This window comes from Salvelinus fontinalis, chromosome 8, assembly GCF_029448725.1.
Source record: "Salvelinus fontinalis isolate EN_2023a chromosome 8, ASM2944872v1, whole genome shotgun sequence".
NCBI lineage: Eukaryota > Metazoa > Chordata > Actinopteri > Salmoniformes > Salmonidae > Salvelinus > Salvelinus fontinalis.
In genome coordinates this window covers 24,585,873-24,609,447 of record NC_074672.1, presented here as the reverse complement: position 1 = coordinate 24,609,447, position 23,575 = coordinate 24,585,873, and the positions used below count along the sequence as shown (strand labels likewise).

The 23,575-nt window shown below is 43.6% G+C and overlaps 1 protein-coding gene across 1 annotated transcript in view; it reads left to right on the top strand.

The window, feature by feature from the left end:
• Positions 1–21,946, top strand: part of LOC129860932 (semaphorin-3F-like) — a 50,895-nt gene extending 28,949 nt beyond the window's left edge. The window contains exons 3-18 of the mRNA XM_055931863.1: positions 10,323–10,483; positions 10,821–10,883; positions 11,023–11,142; positions 11,215–11,308; positions 11,419–11,538; positions 11,738–11,883; positions 12,630–12,744; positions 13,238–13,307; positions 13,490–13,634; positions 14,118–14,340; positions 14,943–15,031; positions 15,557–15,598; positions 15,724–15,881; positions 16,050–16,117; positions 16,350–16,480; positions 16,604–21,946. Of these exons, the coding sequence (XP_055787838.1) occupies positions 10,323–10,483; positions 10,821–10,883; positions 11,023–11,142; positions 11,215–11,308; positions 11,419–11,538; positions 11,738–11,883; positions 12,630–12,744; positions 13,238–13,307; positions 13,490–13,634; positions 14,118–14,340; positions 14,943–15,031; positions 15,557–15,598; positions 15,724–15,881; positions 16,050–16,117; positions 16,350–16,480; positions 16,604–17,026 (2,168 nt within the window). The 3' untranslated portion in view covers positions 17,027–21,946. The remainder of the gene's footprint in view (positions 1–10,322; positions 10,484–10,820; positions 10,884–11,022; positions 11,143–11,214; positions 11,309–11,418; positions 11,539–11,737; positions 11,884–12,629; positions 12,745–13,237; positions 13,308–13,489; positions 13,635–14,117; positions 14,341–14,942; positions 15,032–15,556; positions 15,599–15,723; positions 15,882–16,049; positions 16,118–16,349; positions 16,481–16,603) is intronic.
• The last annotated feature ends 1,629 nt before the right edge of the window (positions 21,947–23,575 follow it).

The following is a 23,575-nucleotide window of genomic DNA, read 5'->3' as shown; positions in this document are numbered from 1 at the left end:
CGTTTTAATCGGTGACGTCACTCGCTCTGAGACCTTGAAGTAGTTGTTCCCCTTGCTCTGCAAGGGCCGCGGCTTTTGTGGAGTGATGGGTAACGATGCTTAGAAGGTAGTTGTTGTCAATGTGTTCCTGGTTCGAGCCCAGGTAGGGACGAGGAGAGGGACGGAAGCTATACTGTTACACTGGCAATACTAAAGTGCCTATAAGAACATCCAATAGTCAAAGGTATATGAAATACAGATGGTATAGAGAGAAATAGTCCTATATTTCCTATAATAACTACAACCTAAAACTTCTTACCTGGGAATATTGAAGACTTGTGTTAAAAGGAACCACCAGCTTTCATATGTTCTCATGTTCTGAGCAAGGAACTTAAACGTTAGCTTTTTTACATGGCACATATTGCATTTTTACTTTCTTCTCCAACACTTTGTTTTTGCATTATTTAAAACAAATTGAACATGTTTGAACATGATTTTATTGATGTATTATATTAAGTTAAACTAAAAGTGTTCATTCAGTATTGTAATTGTCATTATTACAAATAAATAAATACATTTAAAAAACCGGCCGATTAATCGGTATCGGCTTTTTTGGTCCTCCAATAATCGGTATCGGTATCGGCGTTGAAAAGTCATAATCGGTCGACCTCTAGTTTCTTTGCAGCAATTCGACCATGAAAGCCTGATTCATGCAGTCTCCTCTGAACAGGTGATGTTGAGATGTGTCTGTTACTTGAACTCTGTGAATAATTTATTTGGGCTGCAATCTGAGGTGCAGTTAACTCTAATGAACTCATCCTCTGCAGTTGAGGTAACTCTGAGTTTTCCTTTCCTATGGCGTTCCTCAAGAGAGCCAGTTTCATCGTAGCGCTTGATGGTTTTTGCGACTGCACTTGAAGAAACTTTAAAAGTTCTTGAAATTTTCCGGATTGACTGACCCTCGTGTCTTAAAGTAATGATGGACTGTCATTTCTCTGTGCTTATTTGAGCTGTTCTTGCCATAATATGGACTGAGTCTTTTACCAAATAGGGCTATCTTCTGAATACCACCCCTACCTTGTCACAACACAAACTGATTGGCTCAAATGCATTAAGAAGGAAATAAATTCCACAAATGAATTTTTAACAAGGCACACCTGTTAATCCAGGTGACAACCTCATGAGGCTGGTTGAGAGAATGCCAATAGTGTGCAAAGCTGTCGTCAAAGCAAAGGGTGGCTATTTTGAAGAATCTAAAATATTTTCATTTGTTGAACACTTTTTTGTTCACTACATGATTCCATATGTGTTATTTCATAGTTTTAATGTCTTCACTATTATTCTACAATGTAGAAAATAGTCAAAATAAAGAAAAACCCTTGAATGAATAGTTGTGTCCAAACTTTTCACTGGTACTGTAGGTCCTGACTGATGTCATTGCATGCCTCATCCATGGCCAGAAGGACAGTGGTACAGATGATGGATCTTAATTTGAGCCAGGTTCACATATCAGGAAAATAATCCTGCAGCAACAGGAAATGTGAATTGTTACAGTATTTGGATTATAATTAATGAATATTTTTTCTAGGGGTTGATAATTTTTTTCTTTAGGGCAAATCAGGTTTAAATGTTAAAGTCGAAATTACAAACTTAAGAAGCCTTTTTAAACCTTGAATACACTACAAGTTTGCATTTCCTGCAGTGCAGGTAAATTCCTGCAACAACAGGAAGACCAAATTAAGATACGGCATATGTACACTCATGGGGAAGGCAATCATATATCTTCCACCTGTATTGTAATCATGTATTGTATTGTACTTCTGTATTGTAGTGGTCCTGTGGTGCACTAGCAACACCAGTTGTGGGTTTGATTGCCACTGGGATCACATCCGAAAATATGTGGACTCCTGTTGTCACTTTGGATAAAAGCGTCTGCTACAGAAATTGCCTGGCAATTTTAGTAAAGTGCAATTTCAGTAAAGCAGTGTTACATATTTACTGTATAGGGGATGCATTTGTTACATAGAGCAAATCTCTGATATTGTCAATATCAGGTTTGTTCAAATTTACTGTGAAGTAAAATCATAATAATCATCATCATAATAGTACATTAAAGTATATATCATATTTTATATGTTTCACACATACATTCTCAAATCAAATCAAATCCAATTGTATTTGTCACATACACATGGTTAGCAGATGTTAATGCGAGTGTAGCGAAATGCTTGTGCTTCTAGTTCCGACAATGCAGTAATAACTAACGAGTAATCTAACCTAACAATTTCACAACAACTACCTTGTGTAACAGTTTTGCTTCCTTCCCTCTCCTCTCCCCTACCTGGGCTCGAACCAGGGACCATCTGCACACATCAACAACTGACACCCATGAAGCATCGTTACCCATCAATTCACAAAAGCCGCGGCCCTTGCAGAGCCAGGGGAACAACTACTTCAGGTCTCAGAGCGAGTGTCGTCACCGATTGAAACGCTATAGCGCGCACCACCGCTAACTAGCTAGCCATAACACATCGGTTACACTCACCCCCCTTTTGACCTCCTCCTCTTCCGCAGCAACCAGTGATCCGGGTCAACAGCATCAATGTAACAGTTTAGCTTTCGTCCGTCCCCTCGCTCCTACCTGGGCTCGAACCAGGGACCCTCTGCAAACATCAACAACTGACACCCACGAAGCATCGTTACCCATCGCGCAACAAAAGCCACGGCCCTTGCAGAGCAAGGGGAACAACTACTTCAGGTCTCAGAGCGAGTGACGTCACCGGGCAGGTAGTTTGCCCCCGGTGATGCGTTGTGCAGACCTCACTACCCTCTGGAGATCCTTACAGTTGTGGGCGGAGCAGTTGCCGTACCAGACGGTGATGCAGCCCGACAGGATGCTCTCGATTGTGCATCTGTAAAAGTTTGTGAGTGCTTTTGGTGACAAGCCAAATTTCTTCAGCCTCCTGAGGTTGAAGAGGCACTGCTGCGCCTTCTTCACCACGCTGTCTGTATGGGTGGACCAATTCAGTTTCTCCGTGATGTGTACGCAGAGGAACTTAAAACTTACAACCCTCTCCACTACTGTCCCGTCGATGTGGATAGGGGGGTGCTCCCTCTGCTGTTTCCTGAAGTCTACGATAATCTCCTTTGTTTTGTTGACGTTGACATTCTGTGGTGTTGATTCAGTGCAAGGCCTGAAATATGACTACTATACCCCAAACACCTAGTGTTTCTAATCAAGTCTACAGTACACTCTCTTCACCATTCTGAGGATGTCACGTTCCTGACCTATTTATGTTAGTTTTGTGTGTTAGTTGGTCAGGACGTGAGGTTGGGTGGGCATTCTATGTTATCTGTTTCTATGTTGTTTTTGGTTTGCCTGGTATGGCTCTTGATTAGAGGCAGGTGGTTTGCGTTTGTCTCTAATTAAGAGTCATATTTAGGTAGGGCATTCTCACTTTTGTTTGTGGGTGGTTGTCTCCTGTGTCCGTGTCAATGTTTGCACCATACGGGACTGTATACGGTTTGTTCATTTCATGTAGTCTGTTCATTTCGTTCTTCACGTTGTATGTAAGTTCGTCGTTCAGGACTGTCTACTTTCGTTTTGTTATTTTGTTAGTTTATAGTGAAGTTCGTGTTTTCGTCTTGTCTTTAATAAATCATTATGTCTTCACAATCCGCTGCGCCTTGGTTCCCTCAATACTCCTCCTTTTCGGTTGAAGAGGAGGAGGATTATCGTTACAGAACCACCCACCAATCCAGAGCCAAGCAGCGGTTTAAACGGAGTAAGGGACAGCGCAAGAAGGAGGAATGGACTTGGGACGATGTATTGGACGGTAAAGGTTGCTACACATGGGAGGAGATCCTGGCTGGAAGGGATCGCCTCCCATGGGAACAGGTGGAGGCACTGAGGAGAGCAGAGGCTACTGGAGTGAAGAACCGGAGTTATGAGGGGACGCGTCTTGCACGGAAGCCCGAAAAGCCCGTGAGTAATTCCCAAAAATTTCTTGGGGGGGGGGCTAAGGGGTTGTGGGCCAAGGGCAGGTAGGAGACCTGCGCCCACTTCCCAGGCTAACCGTGGAGAGCGGGAGTACGGGCAGACACCGTGTTACGCAGTAGAGCGCACGGTGTCTCCTGTACGTGTGCATAGCCCAGTGCGGGTTATTCCACCTCCCCGCACTGGTAGGGCGAGATTGGGCATTGAGCCAGGTGTCATGAGGCCGGCTCAACGAGTCTGGTCTCCAGTGCGTCTCCTCGGGCCGGCATACATGGCACCTGCCTTACGCATGGTTTCCCCGGTTCGCCTGCATAGCCCAGTGCGGGCTATTCCACCTCGCCGCACTGGCAGGGCGACCGGGAGCATTCAACCAGGTAAGGTTGGGCAGGCTCAATGCTCAAGAGAGCCAGTACGCCTGCACGGTCCGGTATTTCCAGCGCCACCTCCCCGCCCCAGCCTAGTACCTACAGTGCCTACATTACGCACTAGGCTACCAGTGCATTTCCAGAGCCCTGTTCCTCCTCCACGCACTCTCCCTGTAGTGCGTGCATCTAGCCCGGTGCCTCCAGTTCCGGCCCCACGCACTAAGCTACCAGTGCGTCTCCAGAGCCCTGTACACACTATATATTCTCCCCCTACTAATCCTGATGTGCTTGTCCTCAGCCCGGCGTCACCAGTGCCGGTACCACGCATCAGGGGTAGAGTAGGCTTTGAGGATACAGTGTGCCCTGTCCCTGCTCCCCGCACTAGTAGGAAGGTGCTTATCATTAGCACGGTGCCTCCAGTTCCGGCACCACGCACCAGGTCTACAGTGCGCCATATCCGGCCAGAGCCATCCGTCTCACCAGCGCCATCTGAGCCATCCGTCTCCCCAGCGCCATCTGAGCCATCCGTCTCCCCAGCGCCATCTGAGCCATCCGTCTCCCCAGCGCCATCTGAGCCATCCGTCTGCCAGGAGCCTGCAAAGCCGCCCGTCTGCCATGAGCCTGCAAAGCCGCCCGTCTGCCATGAGCCTACAGAGCCGTCAGCCAGACAGGAGCCGCTAGAGCCATCAGCCAGACAGGAGCCGCTAGAGCCGTCAGCCAGACAGGATCTGCCAGAGCCGCCAACCAGACAGGATCTGCCAGAGCCGCCAACCAGACAGGATCTGCCAGAGCCGCCAGCGAGCCATGAGCAGCCAGAGCCGTCAGAGCGCCATGAGCAGCCAGAGCCGTCAAAGAGCCATGTGCAGCCAGAGCCGTCAGTGAGCCATGAGCGGCCAGAGCCGCCAACCAGACAGGATCTGCCAGAGCCGCCAACCAGACAGGATCTGCCAGAGCCGCCAGCGAGCCATGAGCAGCCAGAGCCGTCAGAGAGCCATGAGCAGCCAGAGCCGTCAGAGAGCCATGAGCAGCCAGAGCCGTCAGAGCGCCATGAGCAGCCAGAGCCGTCAGAGCGCCATGAGCGTCGAGAGCCGTCAGAGCGCCATGAGCGTCGTGAGCCGTCAGCCTGCCATGAGCGTCGAGAGCCGTCAGCCTGCCATGAGCGTCGAGAGCCGTCAGCCTGCCATGAGCGTCGAGAGCCGTCAGCCTGCCATGAGCGTCGTGAGTCGTCAGTCAGCCATGAGCTGCCCTTCAGCCTGAAAAGGCTAGATACCCAGAACTGCCCATCAGTCCAGAGCTGTCTCTCTGTCCGGAGCTGCCTTTCAGTCCGGAGTTGCCCCTCTATCCTGATCTCCCTCTCTATCTTTATCTACATCTATAGTCTTATCTATCCCTCTGTCTTGGTTTATCTCTCTGTCCCGGTATTGTCACTATTAGATTTGTTATTAGGAGGATTTTGTGGGGGAAGTAAGAGGGTGGACATTCTTGAAGGGAGGGGGCTAGGATGGATTATGGTGGGATGGGAACCGCGCCCGGAGCCTGAGCCACCACCGTGGTTAGATGCCCACCCAGACCCTCCCCTAGACTTTGTGCTGGTGCGTCCGGAGTTCGCACCTTGTGGGGGGGGTACTGTCACGTTCCTGACCTATTTATGTTAGTTTTGTGTGTTAGTTGGTCAGGACGTGAGGTTGGGTGGGCATTCTATGTTATCTGTTTCTATGTTGTTTTTGGTTTGCCTGGTATGGCTCTTGATTAGAGGCAGGTGGTTTGCGTTTGTCTCTAATTAAGAGTCATATTTAGGTAGGGCATTCTCACTTTTGTTTGTGGGTGGTTGTCTCCTGTGTCCGTGTCAATGTTTGCACCATACGGGACTGTATACGGTTTGTTCATTTCATGTAGTCTGTTCATTTCGTTCTTCACGTTGTATGTAAGTTCGTCGTTCAGGACTGTCTACTTTCGTTTTGTTATTTTGTTAGTTTATAGTGAAGTTCGTGTTTTCGTCTTGTCTTTAATAAATCATTATGTCTTCACAATCCGCTGCGCCTTGGTTCCCTCAATACTCCTCCTTTTCGGTTGAAGAGGAGGAGGATTATCGTTACAGAGGATGTCATCTGCTATGCTTCACTTCAGTAACACTCCTGGTTTGACTGGGTTTTACACACATTGTTTTGGCAGTGCTTGTTTTCATATGTGTGTGAATAAGAGAGAGGGGAAAAGACTCAGTAGGGCCCAGAAATTGGATTCAGCAGTAGGTTGAGCAACTTGTCATGGTGAACCTCAGATTTATCATATTTGATACGTAGTACAGTAGGCCTACAGGTGCAGGATCTTCATTTGATCACCCCCAGGATAACTTTCCTGCATGCAGGACATTTCATACTTGTTGTGTATTTGAGGTTTAAAAAGGGATATTAAGTTTGTAATTTCCACTTTGAAATTACAGACTTGACTTTCCCTTATGAAAAATGTATCAACCCCTTGAAAAATGTCCATTAATTATAATCCACATACTGTAACAATTCACATTCCCTGTTGCTGCAGGATTATTTTCCTGCTGTAGCAAACTGGCTCAAATTAAGATCCTACATCTGTTTATCGTTATTATTATTCTCACATAATGTAAAGCTGTTGGTTAAAATACTAAGTTATTTGTTCCATTATTCATTTTAGTAATTGTTTCATTTTTGCACGACACTCAGCATGACCTCTTGTGTCCCTAAAGCACAGGCGTGTTTCTGATTTGAAGTCACGACAACTACTGATATTTTGCTAGTTACAGTACTAGGTAGCTCTGCTAACGGGGGATGGCATTCAGTACATTTTTATTTAAGTGTATTTATTCTTTATTTTTTTCAGGGTAATCTATTGAGGCCAGGGTCTCATTCTCAAGGGCACCCTGATCACAGTAATACAACAATCAAATACAATGTGAAACAAAACAGCAATCAATACAATGTAAAATCGAAGAAAAATCCAGCACAAAATGTAAGGAAAACTGTTACATTCCACAGTTAATGGGTCTTCAACACTTTAAATTGCCCAAGCGGCACCAGAACATAGAAAATGTAATGACTTTTGTAAATTTTTCCAACAGTGAGGTACATTAAAACTAAAAGAGGATTTACCTCATTCGGTGGAGACCTGAGGTACCTCAAGAGTTAACCAACCCGTTGAACGGGTTTGGTAACTCATGTTTTTATACTTCAACAACGAAGTTAGTTAAGTCGGAAGCTTGTGTAGTAGAGTTTTGTAAACAAAAAGGGAACAGTGATGTGGTCTACGGGACTTTAATGAGGACCAGCCAACCTTTTGATACAGAATACAGTGATGAGTATTACAACTCGGTGCTAGTATAAGAGTCAGTGTGGTTGCTCCGCTGTGGCAGAGAGGACCGTCAGGCTTCAGCACCACTCAACACAATGGCCTCTGCCTGTGAAGCTGCCCACGACACATACACCTTATTGTTGGTTTGCCATGGGAAGGAGATAATTTGACCACTAATAGATGGAGGTCGGGAGGTGGAAAGTTAAAGGTCACTACAAGAAGTGTGATCCAGAATGAACCAGTTTGGAAAGATGGGCTACTCTAGTTCATATGGCATCAATGTGGCTGAAACAAATGTTATTGCGGGTGTTAAATGCTTGTGTTCCTAGCTCCAACAGTGCAGTAATATCTAACAATACACAACAATGCACACAAATGGCCATGTCCATCAGTGCTATCTTCCAAGATAGAGACAACGTTGGATTCTCATTTTAATGATGGAGACGAATTATTAGATTGTGAGATTGTCGCTGCTTTACAAATGGAACATTGCTATGGGAAGTGAAATAATGTATAAGCGACTGTTCCCCTCTATCCTCTTACCACAAACCAGCGGAAACTATGTCTCAGACTATATAGCGCTCAGTGAATTTCATTTAAGTCGTCAAATCTGCATGACCTTTGCATGATTCTACTCTTAGGTGATGCAGTTGTATAGTAGTGTAGGCATACCCAGCATATTGTAATTCAGTACATCTCAACATGCCTGTTTTGAGACGAGCCTTCCCTTCTCCACAGTATAGAAACAGCCTCAGAGGGTCCATTAGTCCTGACCTTGATGGCCAGCAGGTGTGTCCTTTTTCAAACAGTCAGCCCTCTGTCCCACCCTTGCCCAAAGATAGTGGATTTTCGGGATAAACCCACTTGGAATGGGATGAGAGGAGCCCTGAGAATAGAAGCCCGCTGCCCTCCCCGTCCTCCCTACGCACACCGAGCGGCCGGAATCCCAGGCGCTCCGCGGAGCGGTGACGGACGGAATTCTACGGATTGTTTGCAGATCAGTCACACAGCTGCGAGAGAGACAGACAGACGGCCACACTTCACCACCTAGTTAGAGGGCCAGATAACGGCACCAAACACATTCACATGCCCCTCTCTGCTGCCCTCTCTCTTCTCTGATGTCCACACTCACATAGATTACACACACACACACACACACACACACACACACACACACACACACACACACACACACACACACACACACACACACACACACACACACACACACACACACACACACACACACACACACTAAGGGTATGCATATACTCTCTCGCAAGTGTATGATCATTCATGAAGATATATCTGCCATAAAGATATGCATCTCTACTACAAAATATGCATTGTCATATACCTACGTAAATGTAGACCTAACAGATCTGTGGTTAACTAATATCCATGTCTTTTGAAAGGGTTACATTATATTTAAATGTGTTTTAGTACAACTAGGATGTTTCCTTCTTAACTCGAAGTAAACATTTTTGTTTTCCAAACACAAATGAATCCTCTTTTTTGGAACTTAGTGTGAGCTAAATGAAGGTTCTGCTTCCATGTAGGTTTACAGTGAATACCTTTCAGATAAAAAGGTAAAAAAAAGATTCTCTCCATTGAGCATTGTCCAATGCCTGTTCCCAGAACCTTGGCCAGCGTACGACCGTGACCTTACACCACTACGGCTCAAGCTATTTTCATGTATTTAAAGTTTCGGACGGAGCCCAGACAGGTTAGCAGTTGGAAGGGCAGTAATACCTGGTGAGATCAAAGTGTGTCTGGTATGAGGCTAACGTGAGTCATTTATAGATACTCCCCCCAAGCCTTCATCGCCAAACTAACACCCACTCTCGTATAGTTGGAGGGTGGCATTGTCTTCACTCCCTCATAACCAGAATTTATGTCTAAAGTCAACGAGCTGCTCTCCCTGCACCCCCCTCCTGCAGGTCACATGAATATGAGGATTGAAATTGTCCGTCCAATAGAGATGTGCCATTATCCTGTGTTATGTTAGACGGTTGACCATAAAACACATTACTTTGGATTGTGGCGTGGTATCTATCCTCATTGTGGCGGGCCAGTAAATCTGAGCTAGAACCGAAACTAATAGAGACAATAAGAGACTTGATAGACACACAAAGAGACACACAGACACAGAACACACACACACACACACACACACACACACACACACACACACACACACACACACACACACACACACACACACACACACACACACACACACACACACACACACACACACACACACACACACACACACACACACACACACACACACACACACACACACACACACACAGCTGAACCCATCTCCCATCTTCAATCTCCACCTGCTTCAGTGACTTGGCTCACCTCACAGTTATAAAGAGGGAGGTGTTTGGCTCCCTCTACTGTTTAATGTGTCACGGTGCATTAACATTGTCTGTCCTTGATGCTTCTCAAGCCAAGCCCAATGTATTTCCTGTCCCCAAATGTATTCTGATCAAAATGAATGATGTCTGTCTGTCCGCCCATCTGTCTGTCTGTCTGTCTGTCTCTGTCTATCTGTCTGTCTGAATGTTTGTCTGCATCTCTGTATCTCTCTCTCTCTCTGTCTGTCTATGTGTCTGTCTGTTTGCCTCTCTTTGTGTGTGCTGGTCCAGAGCTGATGGAGACGCGGACGGCACGGCCCTTCTCCTTCTCCTTCAACACCAGTGACTACCGCATCCTGCACATGGACCAGGACCAGGGCCGTCTCTACCTGGGCAGCCGGGAGTACCTGGTGGCCCTGGACATGCACAACATCAACAAGGAGCCCCTCATAGTAAGAGCAAACATTATAATGACTCCTATGATAAATATTCATAGAGATACATATTATACCTGATTAGATTTTCCTGACCAAGATGGCTGTCCTGTATTCATGTTTCCAGGATCCATTCTAGTGTTTTATTTAATTCTGTTGCCATTTGTAGGCCTATGAGTGCAAATATTAGTAACACTTTATGTCCACAGGTATAACACTTTATTATCTACTATAAGCATGTATGAGCCTTTGTGATATCATATTATAAGGCTAAGAATATGTTATGTCTCCATGTAGAGGCACCAGATCTGGCACCAGATCGGAAATGTTGCATTTTGTACTCTTCTTCCTTCAGATTCACTGGCCTGCCACTACCCAGAGGAAAGGAGAGTGTAGAATGACTGGAAAGGGTGGGCAGGTGAGTGCCCTTTACCTCTTGACTTTTAGCTTTGATGTATGAAAAGTGCTACACAAATGCTTTTGTTGTTGTTGTTGTTGTTGTATTTATGTAAAGTATGTACAGTGTATTGTAACTCTGTTCCCTCTGTACTAATCAGGGGGAGTGTGCAAACTTTGTGCGTCTGATTGAACCCTGGAATCGCACACACCTGTACACCTGTGGCACAGGGGCCTATAAGCCTATCTGCACCTTCATCAACAGAGGATGGAGAGCAGAGGTACGGACACACACATGAACACAGACACACACACAAACATACCTACCTCCATGTATTATCCTCTCTGTGCAGGAGTACCTATTTAGGTTGGTCCCTGGCTACGGGGACTCAGGGAAAGGGAAATGCTCATATGACCCTCGACAGGAGAACGCTGCGGCCCTTATCAGTGAGACCTCTTTTTATCTGTTCACCATTACAGTTCACACCACAGTCCTCCCTTATGGCACATATAGCCATTATCATAATCCATTGTGCTGTTTCCTTCCCTGTATACAGATGGGAATCTGTATGCAGGGGTCCACGTTGACTTCATGGGCACGGACCCGGCCATCTTTAGAACCCTGGGGGACAGACCTGCTGTCAGGACGGAGCAATATGATTCCCGCTGGCTGAATGGTGAGTTGGCCCCTCTGACTCACAGGTGACACACTGAGCAACCCATGACTACCTTTCCCTGAGAAAAAGTCAGCCACACCAGCTGTCTGTGCCTAGGTACATCACTTATATTTCTCTATCTCTCTCGCTCTCTCTCTCTCTCACTCTCTTGCTTACCCTCCTTTCTCAAATGGACTAATCTCCCTCACTTCGTCTTCAGAGCCAGTGTTTGTTAAGATCCAGCAGATTCCTGACAGCTCCGAGAGGAATGATGATAAACTCTACTTCTTCTTCCGGGAGAAGAGTCTGGACGGTGCCGGGGGGGCCAGCCCCAGTGTCCTGGCCAGGGTGGGCCGAGTATGCCTGGTGAGAGACCCCCTTATATTTCCCCTGACCGCACAAACACACGTTTTGAAAAAACGTTATGAAATAGAAAATACACTGAGTATACCAAACATTAGGAACACCTTCCTAATATTGAGTTGCACCCCCCCTCTTTTGCCCTCAGAACAGCCTCAATTTGTCAGGGCATGGACTCTACAAGGTGTGGAAAGTGTTCCACAGGGATGCTGGCCCATGTTGACTCTAATGCTTCCCACAGTTGTGTCAAGTCGGCTGGATGACCTTTGGGTGGTGGCCTCATTCTTGAAACACACGTGAAAAGCATGAAAAACCCAGCAGTGTTGCAGTTCTTGACACAAACCGGTGCGCCTGGCACCAACTACCATACCCCGTTATTTTGTCTTGCCCATTCACCCTCACACATACACAATCCATGTCTCAATTGTCTCAAGGCTTAAAAATCCTTTATCCATTCTCCTCCCCTTCATCTACACTGTAAGGGATCAATAAGGGATCATAGCTTTCACCTGGATTCACCTGGACAGTCTGTCATGGAAATAGCAGGTGTTCTTAATGTGTTGTACACTCAGTGTAAGTCTTCATATTAAAGTTATGGTAATACCTTCGTTTCAAAGGATCTTCTCCCATTTTGTGCCCACTGAACACACAACCATAGGACCCTAGAATGCCAAATGGTGGTTGTGATGATATTGACTGATCTTGCAAATGTAAATGTGTAAATTATTCCAAACTTTGTTTCACCTCCCCAGAATGATGATGGGGGTCAGAGGTCACTGGTCAACAAGTGGACGACCTTCCTGAAAGCTCGGCTGGTGTGCTCAGTGATAGGGAGCGATGGTGTGGAGACCTATTTCGACGAGCTGAGTGAGACTGCTTTTCATTGCTACTGCATTGACAGCAGGCTGCAATTCAATCAATTGCAGATAAAGAAAAAACACAATGCTGCTTTACTCTGAATGTTTACAGCCTTTGGCCTTGTTTTGACACTTGTTTATAGAAAAGGCACTGTCACACCTACAGTACCGGTCAAAAGTTTGGACACCTACTCATTCCAGAGTTTTTCTTAATTGTTACTACATTGTAGAACAATAGTGAAGAGATTAAAACTATGAAATAACACATATGGAATCATGTAGTAAGCAAAATATATTTTATATTTTAAATCTAAAATATATTTTGATTTGTTGAACACTTTTTTGGTTACTACATGATTCCATATGTGTTTTTTTTTCATAGTTTTGATTTCTTCACTATTATTCTACAATGTAGAAAACAGTTAAAAATAATGAAAAACCTTGATGGAGTAGGTGTGTCCAAACTTTTGACTGGTATTGTATGTCAACATGCTTCCTTTCAGAGGATGTCTTTATTCAGCCAACACAAGACCTTCGCAATCCTGTTGTGTATGCCGTCTTTTCCACTGCGGGGTAATATATCACTTGAATCATTCCAAAATGTTGCTCACAACCATACATTCTAAGTCCTTTGTTAGTGCTGAACTGAAAGCAAAGCCTCCACACCCAGTAGTCCTCCGTGACTTGAAGTTTTAGAACCTTGGGGAGTTTATTTTGACGACTCTCTTCCACCACCTTTCCACCTCTTTCCTTAGTTCTGTGTTTAAGGGCTCAGCCGTGTGTGTCTATTCTATGTCCGACATCCGCAATGTCTTCAATGGCCCTTTCTCACACAAGCACGGACACAACTACCAGTGGACCCCATACACTGGAAAGATCCCCTACCCTCGCCCTGGAACAGTACGTACACTCAGTCCCAAATACTTCCAGGAAATACTGTATATCTTTCCATTGGAATGTAGCAACATGATAATGAGATAACAGATTAGAATCTCTAAAATGAATGGTAGATGATTTGACTACTTGACAGTAGCCTAATAAACAAACAAATTATGGATAGTGTTTTTTGAGTACTGTATGTCCTCTATAGCATCAAAGTTGTAAAATCTAGATCAACAAATAATCTATAGAAAGAATGTGCCAAACTGTCAGTGTCTTTGTGTGGTCAAAATCAAATCATTCCCATGATGCAACATACAGCAAGATGTGCTACATGACGGTCGAATTAATTTGTGCATGTCGTTGTGTAATGGAAAACGAAAAGATGCAGTTCTGATAGACAAGTCCTGATTTTCCTTCCCTGTTTCAGACTGTTTTCTTCCATTTTGTGCCTACTGAACATGATCTAGTTCAACCAGAGCTCTCTGTCTTCTTCATCTACAGTGTCCAGGAGGAACGTTCACCCCAGGCCTCCGCTCCACCAAGGAGTTTTCGGATGAGGCGGTGAACTTTGTGAGGGCGCACCCCCTCATGTACCACTCTGTCTACCCCATACACAAGCGGCCTCTGGTGGTGCGAACGGGGGTGGACTACCGCTTCACCTCCATCGTGGTGGACCTGGTGGATGCTGTGGACGGGAGGTATGAGGTGCTCTTCCTGGGCACCGGTGAGTCACGCTGCAAGCCAGGTTCTTCCTCCTTTTTACTGAGGGGGAAAATCAGGGGCCCTATGTATCAAGCATCTCAGAGGAGGAGTGCTGATTTAGGATCAGTTTGCATCTCAGAGGAGGAGTGCTGATTTAGGATCAGTTTGCATCTCAGAGGAGGAGTGCTGATTTAGGATCAGTTTGCATCTCAGAGGAGGAGTGCTGATTTAGGATCAGTTTGCATCTCAGTGTAGGAGTGCTGATTTAGGATCAGTTTGCCTCTCATATTATTGCCTTTTAGATCACAATGAATAAGATTACATGGACAGGGGGGGATCTGATTCTAGATCAGCATTTATACTCTGAGACGCTTGATACATACGGACCCAGATTGGGTCAAATCCTAAATTGAGATGTGTGTGTGTGTACAGCTGGAAGTGGGTAATTCATGCCTTGATAATAGAAATCATCCTTTGATTAATATCAAATCATCTTCACGTACCTCAAGTTAGGAGTTAGCTCTCAGTTAATCATTTTCTTTGAGCTCAGTATCTTCTTCTAGGTTATTTAGACTATCTATGTTACTATGTACACTATGAACCACTCTCCTCTCTTATTTGTAGATCGTGGGACAGTCCAAAAGGTGATAGTACTTCCTAAAGACACTAGCACAACGGAAGAGCTCACGTTAGAGGAGGTGGAGGTGTTCAGGGTAATGACAATAATTTTACTATTTCATGTGAATCACTGTCTAGTTTGATTGAATATGTGAAGGGAGATGGTGTAACGACTGTCTTCGGGTGAAAGAGAGGAGGACCAAGATGCAGCGTGAATATCATCCATATTTAATGGGAAATACTTAAACACCAAACAAAACAACAAACCGACAAAAAGGAACGAAGACGATACAGTCCCGTAACGTGAACACTAACACAGGAAACACTGGAACAGGAACAATCACCCACAAACAAACAGTGAAAACAGGATACCTTAATATGGTTCCCAATCAGAGACAATGACAAACACCTGCCTCTGATTGAGAACCATATTAGGCCAAACAACAAACCCAACATAGAAACACAAAACATAGAATGCCCACCCAGCTCACGTCCTGACCAACTAAACAAAGACTAAACAAAGGAAATAAGGTCAGGAACGTGACAGATGGGACAATCAAAAAGCTTAATTCCGCAATATTATCTTTTCCTGACCCCTTATGTGCTCTTGCTATTGGCAGACTCCAGCTCCTATTAAGACTATGAAGCTCTCATCAAAAAGGGTAGGCTTCATCAATTATCATTTGCTCATCTATGATTACTGCTATTGTTGTTGTTGTTGTTGTTGTTGCTGTTGTTGTTGTTGTTATGCCTCTGATAGCCCTTCCTCTCCCATTCTGACACACAGCAACAGCTGTATGTGTCGTCAGAGATGGGGCTTACCCAGGTGTCCCTGCACAGGTGTGGCGTCTATGGGAAGGCCTGTTCAGACTGCTGCCTGGCCAGAGACCCTTACTGTGCCTGGGATGGGGAGACCTGCTCTGCCTTTAGCCCCTCCACCAAGAGGTTAGGGACCTCAGCACCAATTCAGGGGTTACATAACATGCTTGTACTGTATTAGTTTAGATGTTTAAAATAGGATATCATTCCATCCGAACTGAATACTGGGTTTTTAGGCATAAGTCAATGTTGTGATAATGTATAGTCATCCACTGTTCCTATTCTTGTTCACAGGCGGAGCAGAAGACAGGATATTAAGCATGGAGACCCCTTGCGGCAGTGCAGAGGGTTCAATGCAAAAGGTATGTGATCACAGCCAAAGCACTGAACATTATATCTTATTCATTTTATATAGAGTGTGTATCTGAAAGCCTGGGCTGGTGAATACATTTTTAGTAAAAGGAGTATAATGCCACTGCATACAAAGGTCTCACAACAAAATCTCACAAATGAGTTAACCACTGTTAATGGGGTCAAAAGGCCTTTGATTTAGATGTGTACTCCACTGTATTTCTCTGATTCTCTCCCCTTCAGTTGAGAAGCGTCTCAGTGAAACAGTACAGTTTGGGGTGGAGGGGAGTAGCACGTTCCTGGAGTGCCAACCCAGGTCTCCACAAGCGACAGTCAAATGGCTCTACCAGAAACCAGACGGCAGGAGGAAAGTGGTACGACAAGGCCTAAGGGACCGTTAAGTTCAGATAGCTTTTGTATGATGGCTGTAGATAATGTCGTCTTCTCATTTTCTCTCACAATGATGTTCTTTATCTCCCTCTCTCCCCCTCCCCCAGCTGAGCCGAGACAGAGAGGTACTGAAGACTGGTCACGGCATCCTGCTTAAGTCTCTGAGCCATGCCGACGGGGGGCTGTACAACTGCCTTGCCACCGAGAACAACTTCAAGCACACGGTGACACGCGTGGCCCTCCGCATCCTGGACCGGGAGATTGTGGAGGCCCTCACCTCCCCGGACGGCCCCCCGGAGGACCAGAACCCTCATCACCACCGACACCCCCACCACCACCCTCCGCCTCCACCACCCCCTCCTCACAACCTGCCCCCGCAGTTCTCCTCCCAGCCAGAGATCCGCCTCATCAACCAGTACTGTCAGTCCTACTGGCAGCAGCTCAACCTCAACCTGCCCACCAAACGCACCAGCAGGCGGCACACTGAGAGCCAGCCAGAGCCAGCCCCGGGGGCCCGTAGCCACTCCTAGACCCCATCTCCCTCACTCTACTTCACTGGTACCCGGGCCACTGTGGCCCTGCACAATGGTAACGGGCAGACTCACTCATGTTGTTGTGATTTTGTTGTTGTTGTTGTTGTTTATCTCACTCCCATTTAGGGTTAGTCTCCATGAGCCCAATCCTAACTTTAGATCTGTGCACATAGCTCTGTGGTTTCTTGCAAAGTTGGTGTTACACACACGGAGTGTTTGGTCATATGAATCTTTAGATTAATCTGCAAATTAACTACCCTATTCCGTCCAAGCTAGTAACCTGGTTAGTAACCTGTAACTAGTTAGTAATTAGGAACCTGAATGGAATCCCTGTTCCCATAAGCCCAGGTATTATCAATTGGACCACTACTTATGTTATATTATGAACTGGGTGGTTCGAGCCTTGAATGCTGATTGGCTGACATCCGTGGTATATCAGACCGTATACCACAGGTATGGCAAAACATGTATTTTTCCTGCTGTAATTATGTTGGTAACCTGTTTATAATAGCAATAAGGCACCTCGGGGGTTTGTGGTATATGGCCAATATACCACGGCTATGGGCTGTATCCAGGTACTCCGCGATGCTTAGTGCCTAAGAACAGCCCTTAGCCGTGGTATATTGGCCATATAACACACCCCCTCATGCCTTATTGTTTAAGTATGTCACATTGTATTGTATCACTCAGTATAAGACATTTTAGAAACTGCAGAGGATTTTGTTAGTGTACACAATAGTTGCCTAGCCACCACCATGGTAGTTAGGTGATATAGAGACACTGTATCATATGAATCATTGTAAAATGTGTCACATGTTGTATGGCTGCCTCACCCTCACTTTTTACAATCCATTTGTTCCACTGAATCTAGTTGATGAAACATGGGCAATTTAATAGTATTACGTATATTATGTTTCCATTCTAAATATTGTTACAATAGAATCCTGCCAATGTCAAATCAGAAAGAATAAGGCTCAGTTTTGGGTCGTTCTTGAATTGCGGTGGCATCTGGCCTTGGCATTTTGGCAAAATACTTTTTTAATGTTTAAAAAATGGGTTCTATTCTAAATCAACTAATGTGGAAGTTTAACGATTAATGACTAATTATTTGTACCATTATGATTACATTGTGCCACCAGTAGGAGTAGTGTGACACATGACACATTTAAGGTAATTGAGGATTTTCTTAAATGGAGGCCACAAATGTTCAAATCTAAGGTCACAATGACATTTCCCTTCATTTAAATTGAGTAACACCAATGACACTTTGCATTTACACATACTAAATGATCAATGGAATCTTCAAATTTGTGACATAGTAAAAGGGTGTGATTAGCTAATAACTTTCTTTAATACCCCTCCCTCAATAACAATTTGCCACTCGAGGGATTGCTAAATGTCCTTCTATAACACCAATGACATAAAACTTAGGGTCACATAATATTTGTAAAAATATAAAAACAATAATTGGTTTTATTGATCTTTGCCAGGGATGGGCAACGGCGGCTCACTTTTGTAGGCCCGTGGATCAACCCCCTCCCCTCCCCCCAACTTAATGTTGAGAGTTAGAATAGTAGAATACACAAGGTTCAATTTTGTAATTTGTTTGTGCATCAGCAGTTTTTCTCTTGTTATGTCAGTCACTGACAGTCACTCAATTAGCTCATGTTTAGGTTGGCAGGTTTGAATCCCTGAGCCGACTAGGTGAAAAAAATCTGCCGATGTGACCTTGAGCAGATCTATGTCAGGTTTGGACTTTTCATGAATCCACTGCTCTTTCTCTCACCCACGCCATGAAACATATTTATTTTGAGACTGTACATATTCCTATAAGTTCTGCACATTGGTGGTAGGGGTGTAAGGGCTGGGATGGGATAGGGAATATTATTATGATCTATTGTTGATTGACAGGACCAATATTCACAGAAAGAGGCTTTCATGAAAAATAGGTAGACCTTTTTGGAAATTGAAAATACTAATATTTGAATGAATGAATGATTATGGATAGGAAGCCATAATACTGTAGTACAGCAATGTGCTGAGCAAGGCACTTAACCCTAGTTGCTCTGGATAAGAGCATCTGCTTAAATGTTTCACCAAAACATATTTTTTTGATAGCTGGCTAAACTAACTCACCTATCTAAATCTGTAGTAATCATGATCGAATTACTGACTTTGATTTTGTTAGTCACACTCACTCAGATATCATAGGAAATTAGCTGTAAAACTCCAAATTATTATCTCCTCCCCATGGCAAAATGAGTAGAATTGCATGAAATTTGTGGGCCCCTCATGATGAGTTCAGATTTGTGGTGCCCCCCCCATCCAAGTTGTCCATCCCTGATCTATATAATATATGATATACTTTTGTTTACTTTCTAGCATTCAAAATAATAGATAGATAACCCTAAAACATGTTACTACAACTCTACTCATCACTACTGGGACAATCCAATTTGCTTTCCCTAAATACTTTAAACAATGCCTAAACATAAAGTCTTGCAGTATAAAGTTCTTGCATTAGAATTTGTCATTTATAAACAGTTCAATATAAACAAAAGCATGTATGATGTGTAACTATTTGTCTTTTTCAATCGTTTTTCATGGTGGCAAAAGCGATGGACGCAAATGCCACCGCAATTCAAGAATGACCTGTTTACATGTTTTTCGTCTGCCATTTCTTAAGATTCTGATATAATTTATTTTAAAACATGACATTTCACAGAAAATGTGGAATATCAGACACTCCTGCTTAATTTGACCAAACATTTGTTAGCAGGAAGAAACTGACCAAATTAGTCTCTACTTCTTTTTATTGGTTGGAATCCTGGGGTTATGCAATTTAAAAAAATATATGGTTTTACCCAATACTATACTTACTGAACACAAAACCATTAGTGTCAGCTAAAAAGCTATCCAAGTCTAATGTTTGAGTAAATTGCTTCGACCTTGTGCTTCTTTCTGCTCAGCACTTCAACAGTGTGTTAGGCAGAGACAAAATGTTGGACCAAACGCTGTTCCATTCTCCAGCCAAGACTATCGAGGGATTAAAAAAGGAACATGTAAATAGAGCAAGTTTGGTTTGGAATGATTCATTCAGAAAAAGAGATTCATTAGCTGTTGATAATTGCAGTGAGAAAAGAAAATGGAGACAGTATAGGGGTTTGCCTTTGTGTTGCTTCGAAATGGCAGTACATATTCTCTCTTCAGGAGTTACATTACTTTTACAACAGCTTGACATCAGATGAGAAACTGATCCAACAGAAACTGGACTGGAAGGCTCTTTAAAATGTGACTATGTGACATGGCTACACTGTAGTTTTCTTGTCCTCTAGAGATGAGTCATTAGTATACTCACTAGCACTCAACTGGCTCTATCATGTGCTTTTGTTGGATACCACACGTATTCAGTGCATTCATATGGTATGAAAACATGTAAAGGACTTTTAGATCTCACAGATCTATGTCAGGTTTGGACTTTTCATGAATCCACTGCTCTTTCTCTCACCCACGCCATGAAACATATTTATTTTGAGACTGTACATATTCCTGTAAGTTCTGCACTTTGGTGGTGGGGGTGTAAGGGCTGGGATGGGGTAGGGAATATTATTATGATCTATTGTTGATTGACAGGACCAATATTCACAGAAAGAGGCTTTCATGAAAAATAGGTAGACCTTTTTGGAAATGAAAAATATTAATATTTGAATGAATAAATGATTATAGATAGGAAGCCATAATACTGCAGTACAGCAACGTGCTGACAGATGACTCAACTCTGAAGCCAAAGAATCCTCTATTTGAATGGAAACGTGTTCTATTTAAAGGTCCAAAGGAGCCATTTTTATATCAATATCAAATCCTTTATGGGTAACAATTAAGTACCTTACTGTGATTGTTTTCAATTAAAATTGTAAAAAATAAACAAAAATAGCTTCTTAGCAAAGAGCAATATTTCAAGTAATAATTTAGCTTGGACTGTCTGGGAGTTGTGGGGCCTAATTGGAGGAGCCTAATGGGAGGGATATGTAACCCGAAAACGATCTGTTATTGGTGGAGAGGTTTAAAACTCTTTGTTATTGGTCTAATAACTTATACCACCTGTTGATGTCGCCAGGCAGACCAAAACTCCATCCAACTAAAACAGGCAGAAATTTCAGGTGGTCTTTTCAAACCGCTCTTACACTAAAAGGGCATTATGATAATTTTCACAATTTCACAGTATTATTCCAACCTCATAGTGTGGAAATATAAATAGAAAACACAGAAAATCACATTTTTGACTGCACTGGGCCTTTAACATATTTTTCACTATATTCACGTTCTTTGTGGCTTTACATGGCTTCTTTGCCTTTTCTGAGCTATAGAGTTTGAATCCAGAAATGTCTACCTGTCTCGTTTCTGGAATATTATTTGTAATAAAAGAAAAGTCACTCAAACAAAACAATGTAACGCTTGGTACCATATTCCTTCTAGAGTATGTCTGTGACCTGATTCAAGAGTGACATGAGTAAATTAAAAGGGAGTTACGGGTGAATAAAGAACACATTTCATTCAGTAACTATAAAATTATTTTGTTCACAAAACTATTAATTGGTGTCAGCCAACTTGGCCTTTTAGAGAGGCCTTTCCACTCCCTACTGCGTCTAACCAGTCAGCCAATCAGAGTGGCTTATATGCAAGCCACAATGGTTGGCTTCAGCAGGAAATTCCGCTGTGGCTTAGTGCAGGTCACAACCCTTCGCAGAAGGAATACTGCGCATTTAGTGGTTCTTTGTCTTGCTGTTTTTTGGGCTTGTGTGTTTGTCATTGAGCTATGTTGACTATATCTGCATTTTGTCTTTGTACTCCTAGATGTGTTTGTGTTAGTTTAAATTGATATGGTTGTTTGTAATAAATATTATTTTATTATTATGATATGTTTTAGCTTTGGTATTTCAGTAGAGATTAATGATATAGTGTATCCAGATTGGGGAATGTTTGAATTTAGTCTCCTTCCACTCTCTTCAGTTAGTTTCATGTTTTAATGTCACAGTGAATTGCCGTTCTTGCAAGTTCTAACCCCAACAATGCAGTAATCAATAACAATGTAATACAAAAAATAACAAGGTACAACTAAAACACACAATATATAAAAATAAGAAACAAGAAGAACACAATAAAGTAAGTAAGCATACTATATACAGGGTCAGTTCCAATACCATATTTACAATGTGCAGGGATACTGGATCGATAGAGGTAGATATGTATAGGGGTAAGGCGACGAGGCATCAGGATATATGATAAACAGGGTAGCAGCTGTGTATATGATGATTGTATGTGAGTGTGTGTATAGTCAGTATAAAGGTATGTGCATATAGGGCTGTGGCGGTCATTACATTTTCTCAGCCGGTGATTGTCAAGTAAATAACTGTCGGTCTCACAGTAATTGACCATTATTTAATATAAACACATTTAGCATCTCCTGGCTTCCACACAGAACCTACAAGCCACTGATGAAGACCTTTGGAACATCTACATTTTAAAAAGTCTAATGAATCCATGTAATATAGCCTACACCATCACAATAAATCCATTACTTATTTTACACAGATTTAAAGAAACATGACCGCTCGGGGACGTCCGCATGGTCCTAAAGCACACCTTTGCCTCATTTTGTATCACATTCCAATGATAAAACTGGGGGCGACAAAAATGCAATTTCAGAATGTGGGGGGGACATGTCCCCCACCGTCCCCAGTGAATGTTGTGCCCCTGTATTTCAGAAGAACAGAATAGCGTTGTCCTTATGTAAGGTCCTGATCTGGCTATGCCAAATGGCTGTGGGCTACATTAGTTAATTTAGCAGACAAGATTTTCTTAGAATTCCATGGCATTATTATATATTATTTTAGAGTATGAAGAATAGAATTGATCAAAGCTTGTACTACTGAGTGGCGCAGTGGTCTAAGAAACTGCATTTCAGTGCAAGACACTGCAGTACCTGGTTCAAATCCAGGCTGCATCACATCTGGCTGTGCGAGTCCAATAGGACGGTGCACAATTTGCCCAGCGTCAACTGGGTTTGGCCATCATTGTAAATAAGAATTTGTTCTTAACTGGCTTACCAGGTTAAATAAAGGATATTTTTCTCCAAACAATTTGCGTTTATTCTGTGTTGAATGGTTAACAAAGAAATAGGTTTTCCTATATGTGTCAGGTTTCAGGTAAGACCCAGACTGTGTTGAAGTAACAATGTATATTGTAACAACAGGGGCAGGCAAACGCCAGGTCAAGGTAGGCAGGGGTCGATAATCCAGAGTAGTGGGGCCAAGGTACAGGACGGCATGAAGGGTCAGGCAGAGGTCGGTAAACCAGAGTAGGGGCAAAGGTACAGGACGGCATGAAGGGTCAGGCAGAGGTCGGTAAACCAGAGTAGGGGCAAAGGTACAGGACGGCATGAAGGGTCAGGCAGAGGTCGGTAAACCAGATTAGGGGCAAAGGTACAGGACGGCATGAAGGGTCAGGCAGAGGTCGGTAAACCAGAGTAGGGGCAAAGGTACAGGA